This window comes from Parasteatoda tepidariorum, chromosome 9 (genome assembly GCF_043381705.1).
Source record: "Parasteatoda tepidariorum isolate YZ-2023 chromosome 9, CAS_Ptep_4.0, whole genome shotgun sequence".
NCBI lineage: Eukaryota > Metazoa > Arthropoda > Arachnida > Araneae > Theridiidae > Parasteatoda > Parasteatoda tepidariorum.
In genome coordinates this window covers 65,907,494-65,921,464 of record NC_092212.1, presented here as the reverse complement: position 1 = coordinate 65,921,464, position 13,971 = coordinate 65,907,494, and the positions used below count along the sequence as shown (strand labels likewise).

Below are 13,971 nucleotides of genomic sequence, written 5' to 3'. Positions count from 1 at the left end.
AAAGAAAGGTAGGGGAGCGGACGGCATTTTTTTTAATAATCAGAAAACGAATGATAACATCAATAAATTAAATACCCCACCATGTTTTTGTAAACGGTACGCTCTTTTAGGTCTTCGCCTCCATCGATGAGAGCAGCCGGTACATCACACTGTTGGTTACCCGTTGTTGTGAGGAGTAAAAAACCCAGCAGACAAAGATATTCAAAAACTCGATCACTTTATCCACACGTTCTTGCAGTGACAGATGTGTAGCTGGGAAGCCCTCATGCTTTTGTTGCAGTATAAACACATTCAATAAGCAGTGAAGTCTTCACTTCCTCACGTAAATGGGGAAATGTTGCCATCTGCGCGCGATCTTTCTGAGGCGCAGGAAAGGGTGCCAAAAATCACGCCAAGTTGGGATTAGGGCGGGAAAACACCACAGCTAGCGTGATGGGATAAAATAATTGCAGCTAAATTACAATTTATTCTAGATTTTCGTAGAAATATCAATTGGATTTATTTTTGGAAACACGTTTAGCTTTATTCGATATATATACTAAAAGTAAAGAAGAATTTTTACTTATTAATATTTTTTTCCTTTTTACTATTTAGAAATGTTTTTGTTGCAAAATTTAAAAATTATGATCCAACAGAACATGAAACAGTACTAAAAAGGAGATTCTAAAACAAATAAGTAAAAAATATTAAAACTATTTAACTAAATCTGTTTGACAGTTCAATAAAAAAAAAAGTAAATTTTTTAAACTTTTTTAAAAATTTGTTTTTTCCTCTTTAGCATAGCGTTAAAATTTATACATATTACGTAACCGAACTAAACCATAGTTTTTTATTCTTTTATTATTTTTTATTTTACTGCGTGAAATATGGCATAAATAACATTTCGACAGAAATAGTACCTTTAAATAACATATTTTATACCATGCAAAATTTCCTTTAAAATCTATATGACTAACGCTCTGAAAAATTTAAAGTAAAAAACATTCTACAAAGAATTTTTATCTATTTAATTTAATGTTCTCCTTTTCATTGTTTTATACTTAGGTTTAAAAAAATATGTACAATTTATATAAAATAAAGAAATGTCATTAAATTAATTAATCAAAACATCAAAAAAAATAGCACACATTCAAAAATAAATAAATAAATAAAAATGAATAAATAAAAATAAATAATATAATCGAACCTAACTTATTAAACAAATTTTTTCATATTTCTTAATATATCATTTTAATCATATCACTCAAGAGATAATTGCAAAAATAAATAAATAAGTAAATAAATAAATAAGTATATAAATAAATAAGTAAATAAGTAAAAGAATAAAAAATATATAATAAAAACTGCAGCTTTGAAAGAACTGTTTCATTTCTTTTTTTCTTTTTTTTCTTTAACATTTGCTACATGTATGTGACATCATGTACTATAAACTTTATATAATTTTAAAACATAATATGATGATAAAAAAGATTTCTAAGATTCATATTTTATTGATTGAATTTTCAATTTAAGGATGCTGGAACTTAACACGGCAAAAACTACTTCTAACTCGAAATTAAAAACAAAAGATGCTTTTGCATATTAACAAAATCAGATTAGCTAAAAACTATGTCTGACTTAACAAACGAAAAAAAAAGCACAAGAAAAAGCAGCAAAAAAGATGATCTTGGTCATGAAATTATTTGTATCATATCGTTTAAATCAATATTAGTCTTAAAACTGGGTTTTTCGTCAGACAGGTGAGTTCTTAGGGTTAGAGCAGCATCTAGTTTAATTCTTAATTTGATTTTGCATGCATAAACAGAAAATGAATGAGCTGAAATATAGTTTACATTAAAATAAAAGCAGAAAAGGAAGAAAATAAATATGGTTATCAGAGAACCAATGCTTCTACATTTTCGAATTTGGTTATTTTTATTCGATGCGAAATGCTAATGAACATAACTTTAACACAATTTATTCATCATATTGTAATTAGAAAGACATTGTTAATAAATTTCTTTCTTCACAAGCATTTCAATTAAATAATTTCATAAAAATAAAGGAAATGTTAAATAAATAATGGATTATAAATTGGCTTTAAATTTAATTGCAGGTTTCGAAAACCATAACTGGTTAAAAAAAATTCTCGGAACCCCTGTGACCCTTTCAAGGAACCAGAGAGTTCCGCGGAACACCATTTAGGAACCTCTGTTCCAAACTATGAGAAATTTTTCAATATCAAAAGAATTTTTGGAAAGTTTAGAATTGTTTAAAATTTGTGGAAAATGTACTAATGCTTCAAAATTAATTAATAATAGGAAAATTCGCGAAAAGAGTCACTGTTCTTGCATTATCATATTTGCAAAAAAAAAGTTATTTTCGTAATTTCGGTTTTCGTTCTTCTTTTACCTTCTTTCTCTATAATATCCTTCATTTATAGTTTCCCTCAACTTTTTTGAATGCTGGAAGATGGATGCGCTCATTATTAACGGTTGGATTAGTTGATCCGCTAAGGAAAAAGTTTTTCCTTTTTCCTATTCTATTTGTTTCTTGTTTTGCTTTATTTTAAAATAAATTAGTCTCCATTCTCTGAATACTGGGATGCCAACTGCACCACTTTCACTAATAGATTTTAAGAAGTGAAAGAGACAGTGACGTAGCGAGCTTAACTCGCGCCCGGGGCATAATACCCTTTTAGCTCCCCCCCCATTCGAAAACCATATTATATTATATGTAAAATATACTCGCAAATTAATAAATAAATAAAGTAAAATAAATAAAGTCGTAGACTCAAGCTAGGCTTTAAATTTGAGACAAAAAATGTAGTTGAGAGAACAAGACTAGATTTTGAAATGTATATGATCATCTAGAATTAGTTCAAAAAATATCCTATTATTTATTTTACATATTTATAAAGAAATATTTTAAAAACACGCAGTTTTAAAACAATAAAAAAGTAAATATTTATTATCTCTAAGGAGATACATATATTTAATAATCATATGATTATAATACATTTATAAAATTAATTACTGTATCTAAATTTTCCGTGCTTTTGATGAAGCAATGTATCAATAATATCATCAAAATTGATCATTTAAAATTTTTCTCTTTCCACACTTAAAAATGCGAGGTCACTTAGATGATCTGTCAAAATTAATTTTAATTTGCTGAATGAACGTTCGCAGCTAGCAATTGATACTGAGATAGTCAGGAGTATTTGAAATACCGCTCTCAGATTTGGAAAAACATCTTCTCCATTCGAGATCGATTATAAAAGTAAGAAATTCTAATGGAGTTTTAGGTTTAATTTCTTTTCTACTGCGGAGTAACATTTTGCTGTCACATATTTTGATAAAAAGTTCTATTGCATTGAAATCTGTATTATAAAATTCACCCAGATTTTTACAATTTTTTTTCAAGGTCGTTATCAATTTTATACTTGTTTAATAAATTTTCAACGTCTAGTAGAAATCCAAATTTGAAATTAAGGTCACTTAATCGTGTAAATCGTGTACACATTTCTCGTTGGAGACGATCAAGAGTGTTTTTCATAACGCGAGAAATTTCACTTTCTGCGGAAAGACCACCATAGCCAATTCTCCAGGCACGTGTTGTTGTATCCATATCCCATTTTTCACAAAGAGACTCTGCTTTTTTTATTGCCTCTCTACAGAGCTTGTCTCAAATTTCGTCTAGTTCAGTCGCTAAAGATTCAAGATCATGGAACACTTCTCTAAAATTCATTCTAGGATCTTGTAATCTGAGCTGCACACGATCAATCCTTCTTAAGATTTCATACCAGAAATGAACTAAAGTTATAAAACTAAAGGTTAGTATATTTTGCAACAGAATTGTAGCTTCACTTCTGTTGTCACTTGTAGTGGTAGTGTGCTCTGCTAATTTTTCTATTAGTTCTTTTATATTCTCTAGCCCATAGATGATAACGATAACCGCTTGTATTCCGGCGCTCCATCGCGTTTCAGATGTGTGACCTGCCATCTGATCGCGGGTTCGAATCCTGCTCAGGGCATGGATGTTTCTTTCTCTTTCTCTGTGTTCTATGTCCTTTCTCTTTTGTGTGTGATTGTGTGAATGTGACACGCCCTATAAGCGGGTTTGTGGTTATGTGACGTGGGCGACGCTGCCCTACCACCGTGGCTTTGACACAGGTGCCCACTGGGTAACGAGAAGAGAGTAGCAGTTCTGGCATTCCTGTGGCCAATGTCCCAAGTGCCCGCCATTAAAAAAAAAATAATTATTAACTCTCTATTTCGAAAAGTTGTGATTCTGGGTAAAATCTACGCAAAATTTTAAGAAATGGGGATAAATATTTTGTACGACGGATGGAAATGTTATACATTTTGACTTCTGTTTAATTTTAAGAATTTAATTGGACAGTTTTAGTAACTAATTATACTTCATTTTATTAGCAAATATTTTCTGGTAACCATTGATTAGTAACTAAAACATTTCGTTTCCTAAATATCTTTTCTCTTTTAAATTTATTATTATTATTATTATTTTGTAACTGAAAAACCAAGATATATATCAAGTTCAATGTATTAAAGTTTGATTTTTTTTTCAATGGTTTCAATTTTTTTATTATTCCGATATCTAGCAATATTAGAAGTTCTCGGTAAAGTCAATAAATACCAAGATAAAAACCAAAACTTACATTAATGGTAATACCATTAATAAAAAAATTCTTCAACCATCATACTATGGAAACCATACGAGTAAAACATAGGCAATTTATGCTGTTCAAACAAAATAAAGGGGGGGAGGGGAAATGCAGCCCGAAATTTGATACCGAAGTTGTATAACTGTGGAAAAAGTCTACTTAATCCTTTAAAAAATACTACTCAGGAACACAGTGGCGTACGCAGAATTTTTTCAAGGGGGGTGTTCATAATTTTCTGAAACTACTAAAAGAAATTTGAATCTGTTATAAAGAACTATTATTTCCCTAATTTAGACAGCTTGACAATTTTGACTTTTTATTTAGACAACATTGTTTAGTTAAATTTTGATTTGATTTTTTAAGTTTAAGAACATAATGTAATATTTTCTCAAAAAAGTTTAATGTCATATGGGTGGAAAGTAACACTTTGAGGGCCACTTTCACATTCATCAGATTTTGTTACGCTAGAAACGTTTTCTTCAACGGAAATATCACATTTCTGTATAACAGAAAAACTTACATTGGCACTAGATGCTGTCACCTCACTAATTTCAGATCGTTATTTTTTCTCAAAATAATTAAAAATTGCTAAATTCTTGCGTTAAAAATTGTTAAATCCTTAAGATCCAAGAGCAGCAAATATATGTATATAATGGCACAGAAATATCCGCTATGCTACGATCTCAAAGTTTCGAGCTGGAATGAATAACTTCAACGAGCACAGTATCTCTGGTATTGTTTCTGATTTCTTCACTAGTCGAAATACTGGCGATGACGATTCGGCGATCGAATGAACTTTTTTGTTAACACAAAACAAAACAGATTTAGCGACAAGCTACGAAAGACAAGCGGCAGAGATAACTCTTAGTCTGACTAACTCCACTGTACTCCGTTCCCCCTTTTATATAATTTTTCACCGCGTCTCCAAAATTCTCGAATTGTCTCAAAGACGACAGAACGACTAGGATTCCAGAATCATCGCGTAAAGACCTCGCAAATGACAGCCAGTCTCGAAAACTATACTGGCAGGACAGAAAGTAACTAGTTCATAACAGTATCACGTGAATTTGGTTTCAAAAGTACAACCCTATTATAGTAAATGTTTTTTCAGTATTCTGAGAAATACCGTGAGAAAAAAAAGTAGGCATAAGGTTAATAAAAATATATAGTCTTAAAGAATAATAGCTCGCATAATTTCTACTAAAATTTTTATTTTTGCCATTTTGTCTGAGCTCAAGGGGGGTGTTTAAACCCCTAAACCCCTCCCTTGCGTACGCCACTGCAGGAACAGTAATTTTAACGAAATCATTTTTCTAAGTAATTCTAGAGATGCTTTGATAAACCAAATATGTGAGCTGCGTTAATCACGTATAGTATCATCAACTATAAATAAAGTATATAGTATCACCACAATCAAGTGAAAGCAGATGTATTTATTTTAATTCATTCTGCGTGCTTTAACTTAATAGTATTCAATCACTAATATTGCCATGATGTGAAGAAAAAAATATTACAACATCTGCGTTTTAACTGAGTATAAAATTTCCTCAGTTACTTATCCTTTTTACCATGGAAGAAAAGTGCTTTATTTCAGATCTATGCATTAATCAGGGCCCGACTTGTGGGTCCCGGGGCAAAAACTTCTTTAGGGGCCCCCCTCTTCTATTCATTTAGGTATATAAATTTTTCACCTCATTATATATGTATAACAAGACCTAAAATAGCAAGTCCAATTCAAGTCCCCCCCCCCCTCCCAATTGTCAGACGAAATATCGCTCAGTCCATTTTCTTGATTTTCTGACAATTCTTTGTCCATCATACCAAATGCAGTTTTCTGGTTGTTAACTTTGTCATCGATCTGCGAAAAATTCATATCCTTGCTGACATTAGGGCGGAATTCAGCTAAATTTTCGCAATTAGGATGGCTCACTTAAGCCAATCAGAAGCCTGTGTTTTTGTAAACATATCGCATTTTGCTATATGTAAAAATACAGGCTTTTTATTGGATAAATTTGTCCATCGTAATTGTGAAAATTTAGCTGTATCCCGCACTAGAAAGCCATGGATTTACGAAATATAGATTTTTTGTGTTCATACGATATATTAATGAAGAAGTTAACATAAAACTGACGGATTTTACTCTGTTCTGATATTTTGCTTAAAAAAAGTATATTAATGAAGGAAGCCTAAAATAAACTTTCAATTCTATTTAGGGGCCCCTGTCTTTGTCAAGCTTTCGCATTAATATTAATACTTGGATCTTATATGATATTAATGTTTGGATTAATACTATATTAATAAATAGAGACAGAGGGTATATTAGACATAGACGTGTTTGTTATGTATAGAACACTTTTGGTGGCTAACAATCAATTATGTCTGTAATTTTCCGTTTATAGAAAAAAAGCTAATAATAAAACTACTTCATTTTAGCTTTGTAAGAGAATAATAAATGACTATCATGAATTATCTCTCTCATGACTACCATAAATTATCATGAATTACTCTTACTGCCATGAATTATCAAAAGCCCGGATTTTGATTTTTTCCTTTTTTATATCTTTAGGGCATCTTTTCTTTTTTAAATTGGGTTTTTTTTATTTATTTATTGCATTTTTTAAGTTTATATAAAATTTTTTTAAAAACTTTATACAATTTTTTATTGTTCCAGTAAAAAATAATATTAGAAGTTTTTATGTTAATTAAAAGTTACATGTGAAAAGGAAATGTTTAAGTGACTTTCTTTTATTATTATTTTTGCATCTGCTTAGGGCTGCCAACTTTTTATGCTTTTTGGGAAAATTTCTTCTAGTGGTAACTACATGTTTTTGTTTCGTAAATTTTATATAAAGTAATTTGATTTTGTGCAAATTATTCGAATTATTACTTGTGAAATTAGATATTGGCTTTGTTTCATAAGTTTTATTTAATTTGATTTCATTAAATTTGATTGATTATTTGATATTTTACATATCACAATATGTAAATGATTCAAAAGTTTATATAAAATGCCACTTTGTTCCAACTCTCCCGTGGTAAGACTTAAAATGTTTGCAATATTATGAAAAATTCTAAAAACTTAAGTTTTTAACTGCAAACAACTATAACAGATGTTTTGTAAAAAGTTTAGTAGTTGGCAACCTCGTAGAACATTTATTTCTAAATTTAATCTTTTCCGACATAGAGTTACTAAAATGTTACAAACCATTAGAAATATAAAATAATTATCTTCTAACGATTGCCAATTGAAATCTTTGCGAAAGAATAGAATGAGTTACTTACGAGAATTGATACTTGGCTAGTTTGGCTTACTCGAAATAGAATGGAAAGAAAGTAGCCAACGTAAACAAATACCACGTTTCCACAACCAATCAGGATCGAGATACCAAATACTTAACATATTTAAAGAATATAGTTAGGATATTTATATATTTATTTAAATTACTTATTTGTAGTGATGGAAAAAATCATGATAAATAAACTTTGTTAAACGAAGTCAAAAGTATTAGCCTATACATTTTGTTATCATTTTAAAAATAAAAATCTTCCAAAAGAATAGAAGATTCGACAGCTATGCATTTTATGTAAAATGTTTATTTCCAAATCTTTGTTATCTGAATTAGATCCGATTTCTTATTACGCTTGTAACCTCTAAACATTTACATCATTTTGAGTCATTTGAAAATATGGAAAAGCCATTTCGCTTTTATCAATATTAAAACTTGATAGTTCTTTTTCTCAGGGAAATAAAAATAATAATATGAAAACAAAGTAAATTTTTTAAAAAAACCCTACTAGGTAGTGGTCAGTGGAAGAGGGGATGATGATGTTCCCTGCTCTTTTTCGGAATAGATATCAGCCATTTAAAAAGTCGTTTGGAAAAATAATGGAATACATTTCAGTTTTTCGCTCCGATAAAAGACGTTGAACGGAAACATAGAATGGAGGAAAATATCCGATTTCTCGAAAACGAAAATTTATTTGTTCTATTTTCTGTTCGACTGAGTTTGTTTTTATTCTTAGGCATTGGAGGAATTGAATATCGCTTTTAAGTTCTTGCAAGGACTAATATGGGGTATTGCTTTCTATGGTTTATGAAAATGCTGAAAACACCTTTTTATTGTTTTTATTTATAATTAAAAATATTATGTATTTTATAAATAATAGGGTGAAAGGTTTTTTGAAAATAAAATTACTTTTGAAGAGTAAATCGAAGTACCTATGGTTCTTCCGACTATTAGAAAGAAAAAAAAACTAAGGATTTCCAAGGCGAATTACACAATTTTCACTTATATAATCTAAAGACCATTAAATAAATTGATTAATAAAAACTAAATTGTAAAACTTTTGGCATTCAGAGTAGTAGAAAAATCGACACTTTCTACAAAAAACCCTTTATTTTTTTTTTCTCCTCGAAAAATTTCTTGTGGTAGCTATTGTACTTTGAACCTTTCCTGTGCAGTGTAACACATCGGCAGATAAGTTTCGGGTCTGACATACAGATGGCGCCCGAAATGCAGAATTAGTATTTTGTTTAGCAAGTCCTAACCTTCAAGTAAAAGGTGTCAAAATTTTATAACGATCTGCCGATTGATTTTAAAGTTACAGTGATTTTAATCGAACACCAATTTATATTATTGAAACAAAGGATAAAAAAGAATTTCGTGTTCTTATTAAACATTGTTATTTAATGGGAAAAAACACGGTAGAAACTGAAGCTTGGCTCGATGTTATCCGGGTTCTTCACCAGAAAAATCGATCATTATTGACTGGTTTGCTGATTTTAAACGTGGTCGTACAAATGTTGAAGATGCGCCACGCTCTGGACGCCCTAAAGATGTGGTTAATCCGGAAAACATAATAAAAGTCCACAAAATTGTTATGGAAAACGGCAAAGTGAAGTTGCATGACATAGCTGATACTCTAAATATATCAAAAGAGCGTGTAGGCTTTATTTTGCACGAACATTTGTTTATGAGAAAGCTGTTTTCGAAGTGGGTGCCGCGTGTGCTAACAGTTGACCAAAAACAACAACGAATTGATGATTCCGAGAGCTGTTTGACGTTGTGTCAGACACCCCCTATTTACCCGCACCCACCCTATTCACCAGATTTGGCTCCTAGTGACTTCTACTTGTTTGCAGACTTGAAAAAAATGCTTCGCGGGTAAGAGATTCAGCACGAATGAGGAAGTGATCGCGAAACAAACGCCTATTTTGAGGCCAAAGATGGTTCTTTTAAGAAAGGTATAGAGATGTTAGAGAGGCGATGGAGTGATTGTATATCTCTTAAAGGAGACTATGTTGATGAATAAATTTGAATTTTACTGAAAAAGTTGTGTTTACTTCATTAGACCGGGAACTTATCAGCCGATGTGTTATAGCTAGTATGGCATCACTTATTCAGCAAATATTGCAAACAACAAGAAATATGAAACTTATTACGCATAAACGTTTATCAACCTCTATTTTATAAGCAACCTAGCGTTAAAATTGTCGCGCGAATAAGAATGGTCTCACAGGGTTCTTACGCACCTGAAAAAAATGAATAACTGGTATTAATTTTTTTATTAAGAAGCTGAAAATACTTAATATTAGCTTTCACTGTCGAATTAAAATTTAACTGCCACCACTTTCGGATCACAATATATTTAATTGAAGAAAAGATAGCTACAAAATTAATAAAATTAAAAATGATTAACATTTCTACCAGTTTTTATTTTTTGAGTATGAATGCTTGGTGGGTATGAGCTCTGTCTAAGGTCGCACTTGATTATGTGCTGCCTGACTAAAATTTTCAATCGAAATTTGCTTCTTCGAAAAGGGTTAATTTATTTTATATGTCTTGTAAATTTGATTTAAAGCCCTTTTACACACCACTACATGCAAATGACATATAAGTTTACATAAAACTCACATTGTTCAATTGCAATAGAAGTTGAATATAGTAACAATAGTTACCATGTAAGATGAATCGGCTCTTCGGTGGGGAGGCTTGTAAATGTTGATAAAATTACCAAAAATTCTGATAATGGTGCAAGGAAGATTTTAACACGTTGAATGCCATGGGGGTCACCGGTAACCGGCACTGAGTTTGTTCGTAGCCTCACGGGGATCACCGATGACCGGCGAAGCCAAGATTATAAGAAACATATAATTCGAGAAAATTTCTAATTTTTTATATTATTATCGTTATTAAAATGATTTGAAGAAATAAATGCAATATAGAACACACAAAAATAGTTATATTTATATACACAGAGATGCCAACTTGCTCCAAACAACTAATAAATATTTTCAAGTGGTATAGTTTATTAATTGTGATTCTTGGTTTAATAAATTCAATTTAATGGATTTTTATCCACCACTATTTCTAATCAATTCGTAGGCTTATACTATTCGCCACATTTATCAGATATGTCATGCGAAACCTTTTAAAAAACTAGCAGAATCTGTCTGATATTTGCAATTTAGTTTGTAGTTATTTACCGTTTGGCCAGACGGGCAAGCCGTATTAAATTAGCGTGTCATTCAACGTGTTAAATGATGGCAACAATTAAACTAACTTTTGTTCACCATAATTATTCTTACACACGCACTGAAAATATTGTACAAATATGTAACTTCCGTCTCGGTAAGTACATAAATACAGGGATGCCAACTGCACCGCTTCCTGCAAAAGTTTTGATAAATTGTTAACGAATTAATTAGTAAAACTTGTAGAATAGGGATTAGTTAGTAACTGCTGAGTTATATTATTGCTCAAGGCTTTTAAGCCCAGAAGGAGTCTTTTACCTTTTCATCTCGATTTGTGAAATCGTGAAGTAATTTTCATAATGAGTTTTGAAAACAAAAAATAAAAATAAAGGTAATACAATCATGATATAGAAAAAAATAAAAATAATAAGCAACTATTAGTTGCAATAGCTACGCCATTGGCTAAATTTCAGCAACAATAAGAAATCAGAGTTACAAACAGTTAAAGGAACGACCGCAGCGCCAATCATTTGCTGTGTTTTAATTTGAAGCTAAAAATTAAATTTTTTTCAATACCAATAAAAGATTACAAATAGGGAACAATTAAATAAATTAAACTTGTGAATTATCAACACTAGTGAAATAGTAGGCTAAGATTCTGATTTAGAAGTAAATTACAACAAAGTTGCATTTATGATATTTTGAATTTTTAATATGTAGTGGTGGAAAAATTACTTTAAAATGAAAAATAGTAAACTAAAAATAACTTCAATTGTATTGACACTAGTAGATATTTTTTTTACAAAGCGGAGCAAGTTAGCATCGCTCTAAATATTTTATCAAAGCTATGACTTTTAATGGTGATAAAGCTTCAATAAAAATAAGACAAGTTTTGATCAGTTACCACGTTGAGCGCCGCGTCAGCCACCGGTGGCTGACACTAAAATTACATTTAGACCGCGTCAACCACCGGTGGCTGACACTGAAATTACATTTAGGCCGCGTCAACTACCGGTGGCTGACACTGAAATTACATTTAGGCTGCGTCAACCACAGGTGGCTGACACTGAAATTACACTTAGGCTGCGTCTGCCACCGCTTGCTGACCTTTCACATAGGCCGCGAAAAACAGCTGGCTGACAGCGTATAACATGATATAGAACTATAAAATTTACACTCTTTTATGGAATTGCAGAAAATTGATTCAAAATTTACTTAATTATTGAGATTCTTTGTTTAATAAATTCAATTTACTAGGTTTTTAACCACCACTATTTCTAAACAATTCGTTGGCTTATATAATTCACCACTTTTTTCGCATAGGTCATGCTAAACCTTCTAAAAACTAGCAAAATTTGTCTAATGTTTGCAAATTTAGTTAGTAGTTATTTACCGTTGTGGCCTGAAGGGCAAGGCATGTAAAATTAGCGTGGCGTTCAACGTGTTAATATATATGTGATCACCACTATACATTACTTTGCAAAGAAAATATATCTGTATAAGAACTGTGCCCAACCAGATATCTAATCGCTAGCTTGGTATCCTTAAAAATAAATTCCTTCTAACATTATTGTGAATTTAGTACCACAATAAGATAACCCCACAGCCAACTGTATGTCCACACCAGGGGTGAAAGCCCTTATATAGCAAGACGGAAAAGAGAAAAACCTGGTATGTAAAACATTTCATTCCAGCATTTTTTTCGAAAAAATGAAATATCTGTAACTATCAAGATTTCTTTTATAATTCGGGCATATATATGAAACTGCTTCTTTTCCAAGATAAAGTAGATATTGTTGAAAAATTTAAAAAAAGAATAAGTAAACTCCTTCCCAAAACTAGCTATAACTGAAATGGTTTTACTACCAGCCTTTCCTCTTTTCCGTCTCGCTTTCACCCCTGGTCCACACTAGTCCCGTGAAGTACTTAGTTCGTGCGTGCAGACTCATAATGGGTTCATTAAACGGAAGGTAAATCAGATATGATTACTAAAATTTGTAATAAGCATATTCACTCATAATATGATCAGGGATGTCATGGACGACTGAAAATGTAAAGTGGCAGAAACTCCGTAACCACCAATATAATTTACATTTCAAATTAATTTATATTTAAAACAAAAACATCATTTATTTGCTCTTCCAAGAGTAAATTGGGGAGAAAAAAAATTTGCTAGAAAGGGTAGCTAATTTTTATTTCTTAATAAAATTTTGAATTTTATTTGTCACAACGTTTTGCATTTTTAATCGCCCGTGCCAACCCTGTATAAGGACTTCTATTATTTAAAACGACGAATAAAATAGTTCATGGTATAAATTAAAGCAAAAATTAAAAAGTTATTTTTCTATAACAAAAAACCTTGTTTTTTTTTATTCGCTAATAAGCAATCAAGTGCTTTGTCATGCAACTATATATGAAAGTGTGTAACACAGATTTACCAGTCTGCCAAAATTTGCAGAGAAATTTCGAGTGATAAATAATAAATAACATTATAACTATCTATCTATATCCATCTATGTATCTATATATATCGCATTCCATTAAGACTGCGAGACTTTTCAAAATAAAGAATAGTTATTCTAAAATAAAAATCATTTATTTTTTATAACACATCTTTGCCCCTAAAAAATTAAAAAAATAGTAATTGTAAATGAGTTTAAGGTGAAAGATGAAAAGCAGCAAACAAACTTACTGATATGAAGTAAAATAAAATAAAAATATGTTGAAATTAGATAACAGTAAAAAAATATCGCAAAGAAGAAAAAAAATATATTGAATATGCGTTTAGCTTTATAGTATAAAATAATAAGTGGAAGGTAATATATATATA

At 30.7% G+C, this 13,971-nt stretch overlaps 1 protein-coding gene across 3 annotated transcripts in view; it reads right to left on the bottom strand.

The window, feature by feature from the left end:
- The window catches only part of LOC107457206 (golgin subfamily A member 6-like protein 22), a 39,423-nt gene that overhangs the window by 25,045 nt on the left and 407 nt on the right, over window positions 1-13,971 (bottom strand). The window contains exon 1 of one of the 3 annotated variants that reach the window (XM_016075307.4): window positions 81-373. The exons of the other annotated variants lie outside the window; for them this stretch is intronic. Within the exon in view, the coding sequence (XP_015930793.1) occupies window positions 81-83 (3 nt within the window). The 5' untranslated portion in view covers window positions 84-373. Of the gene's footprint in view, window positions 1-80; window positions 374-13,971 lie in introns of those variants that run through there. 3 annotated transcript variants of the gene reach the window in all.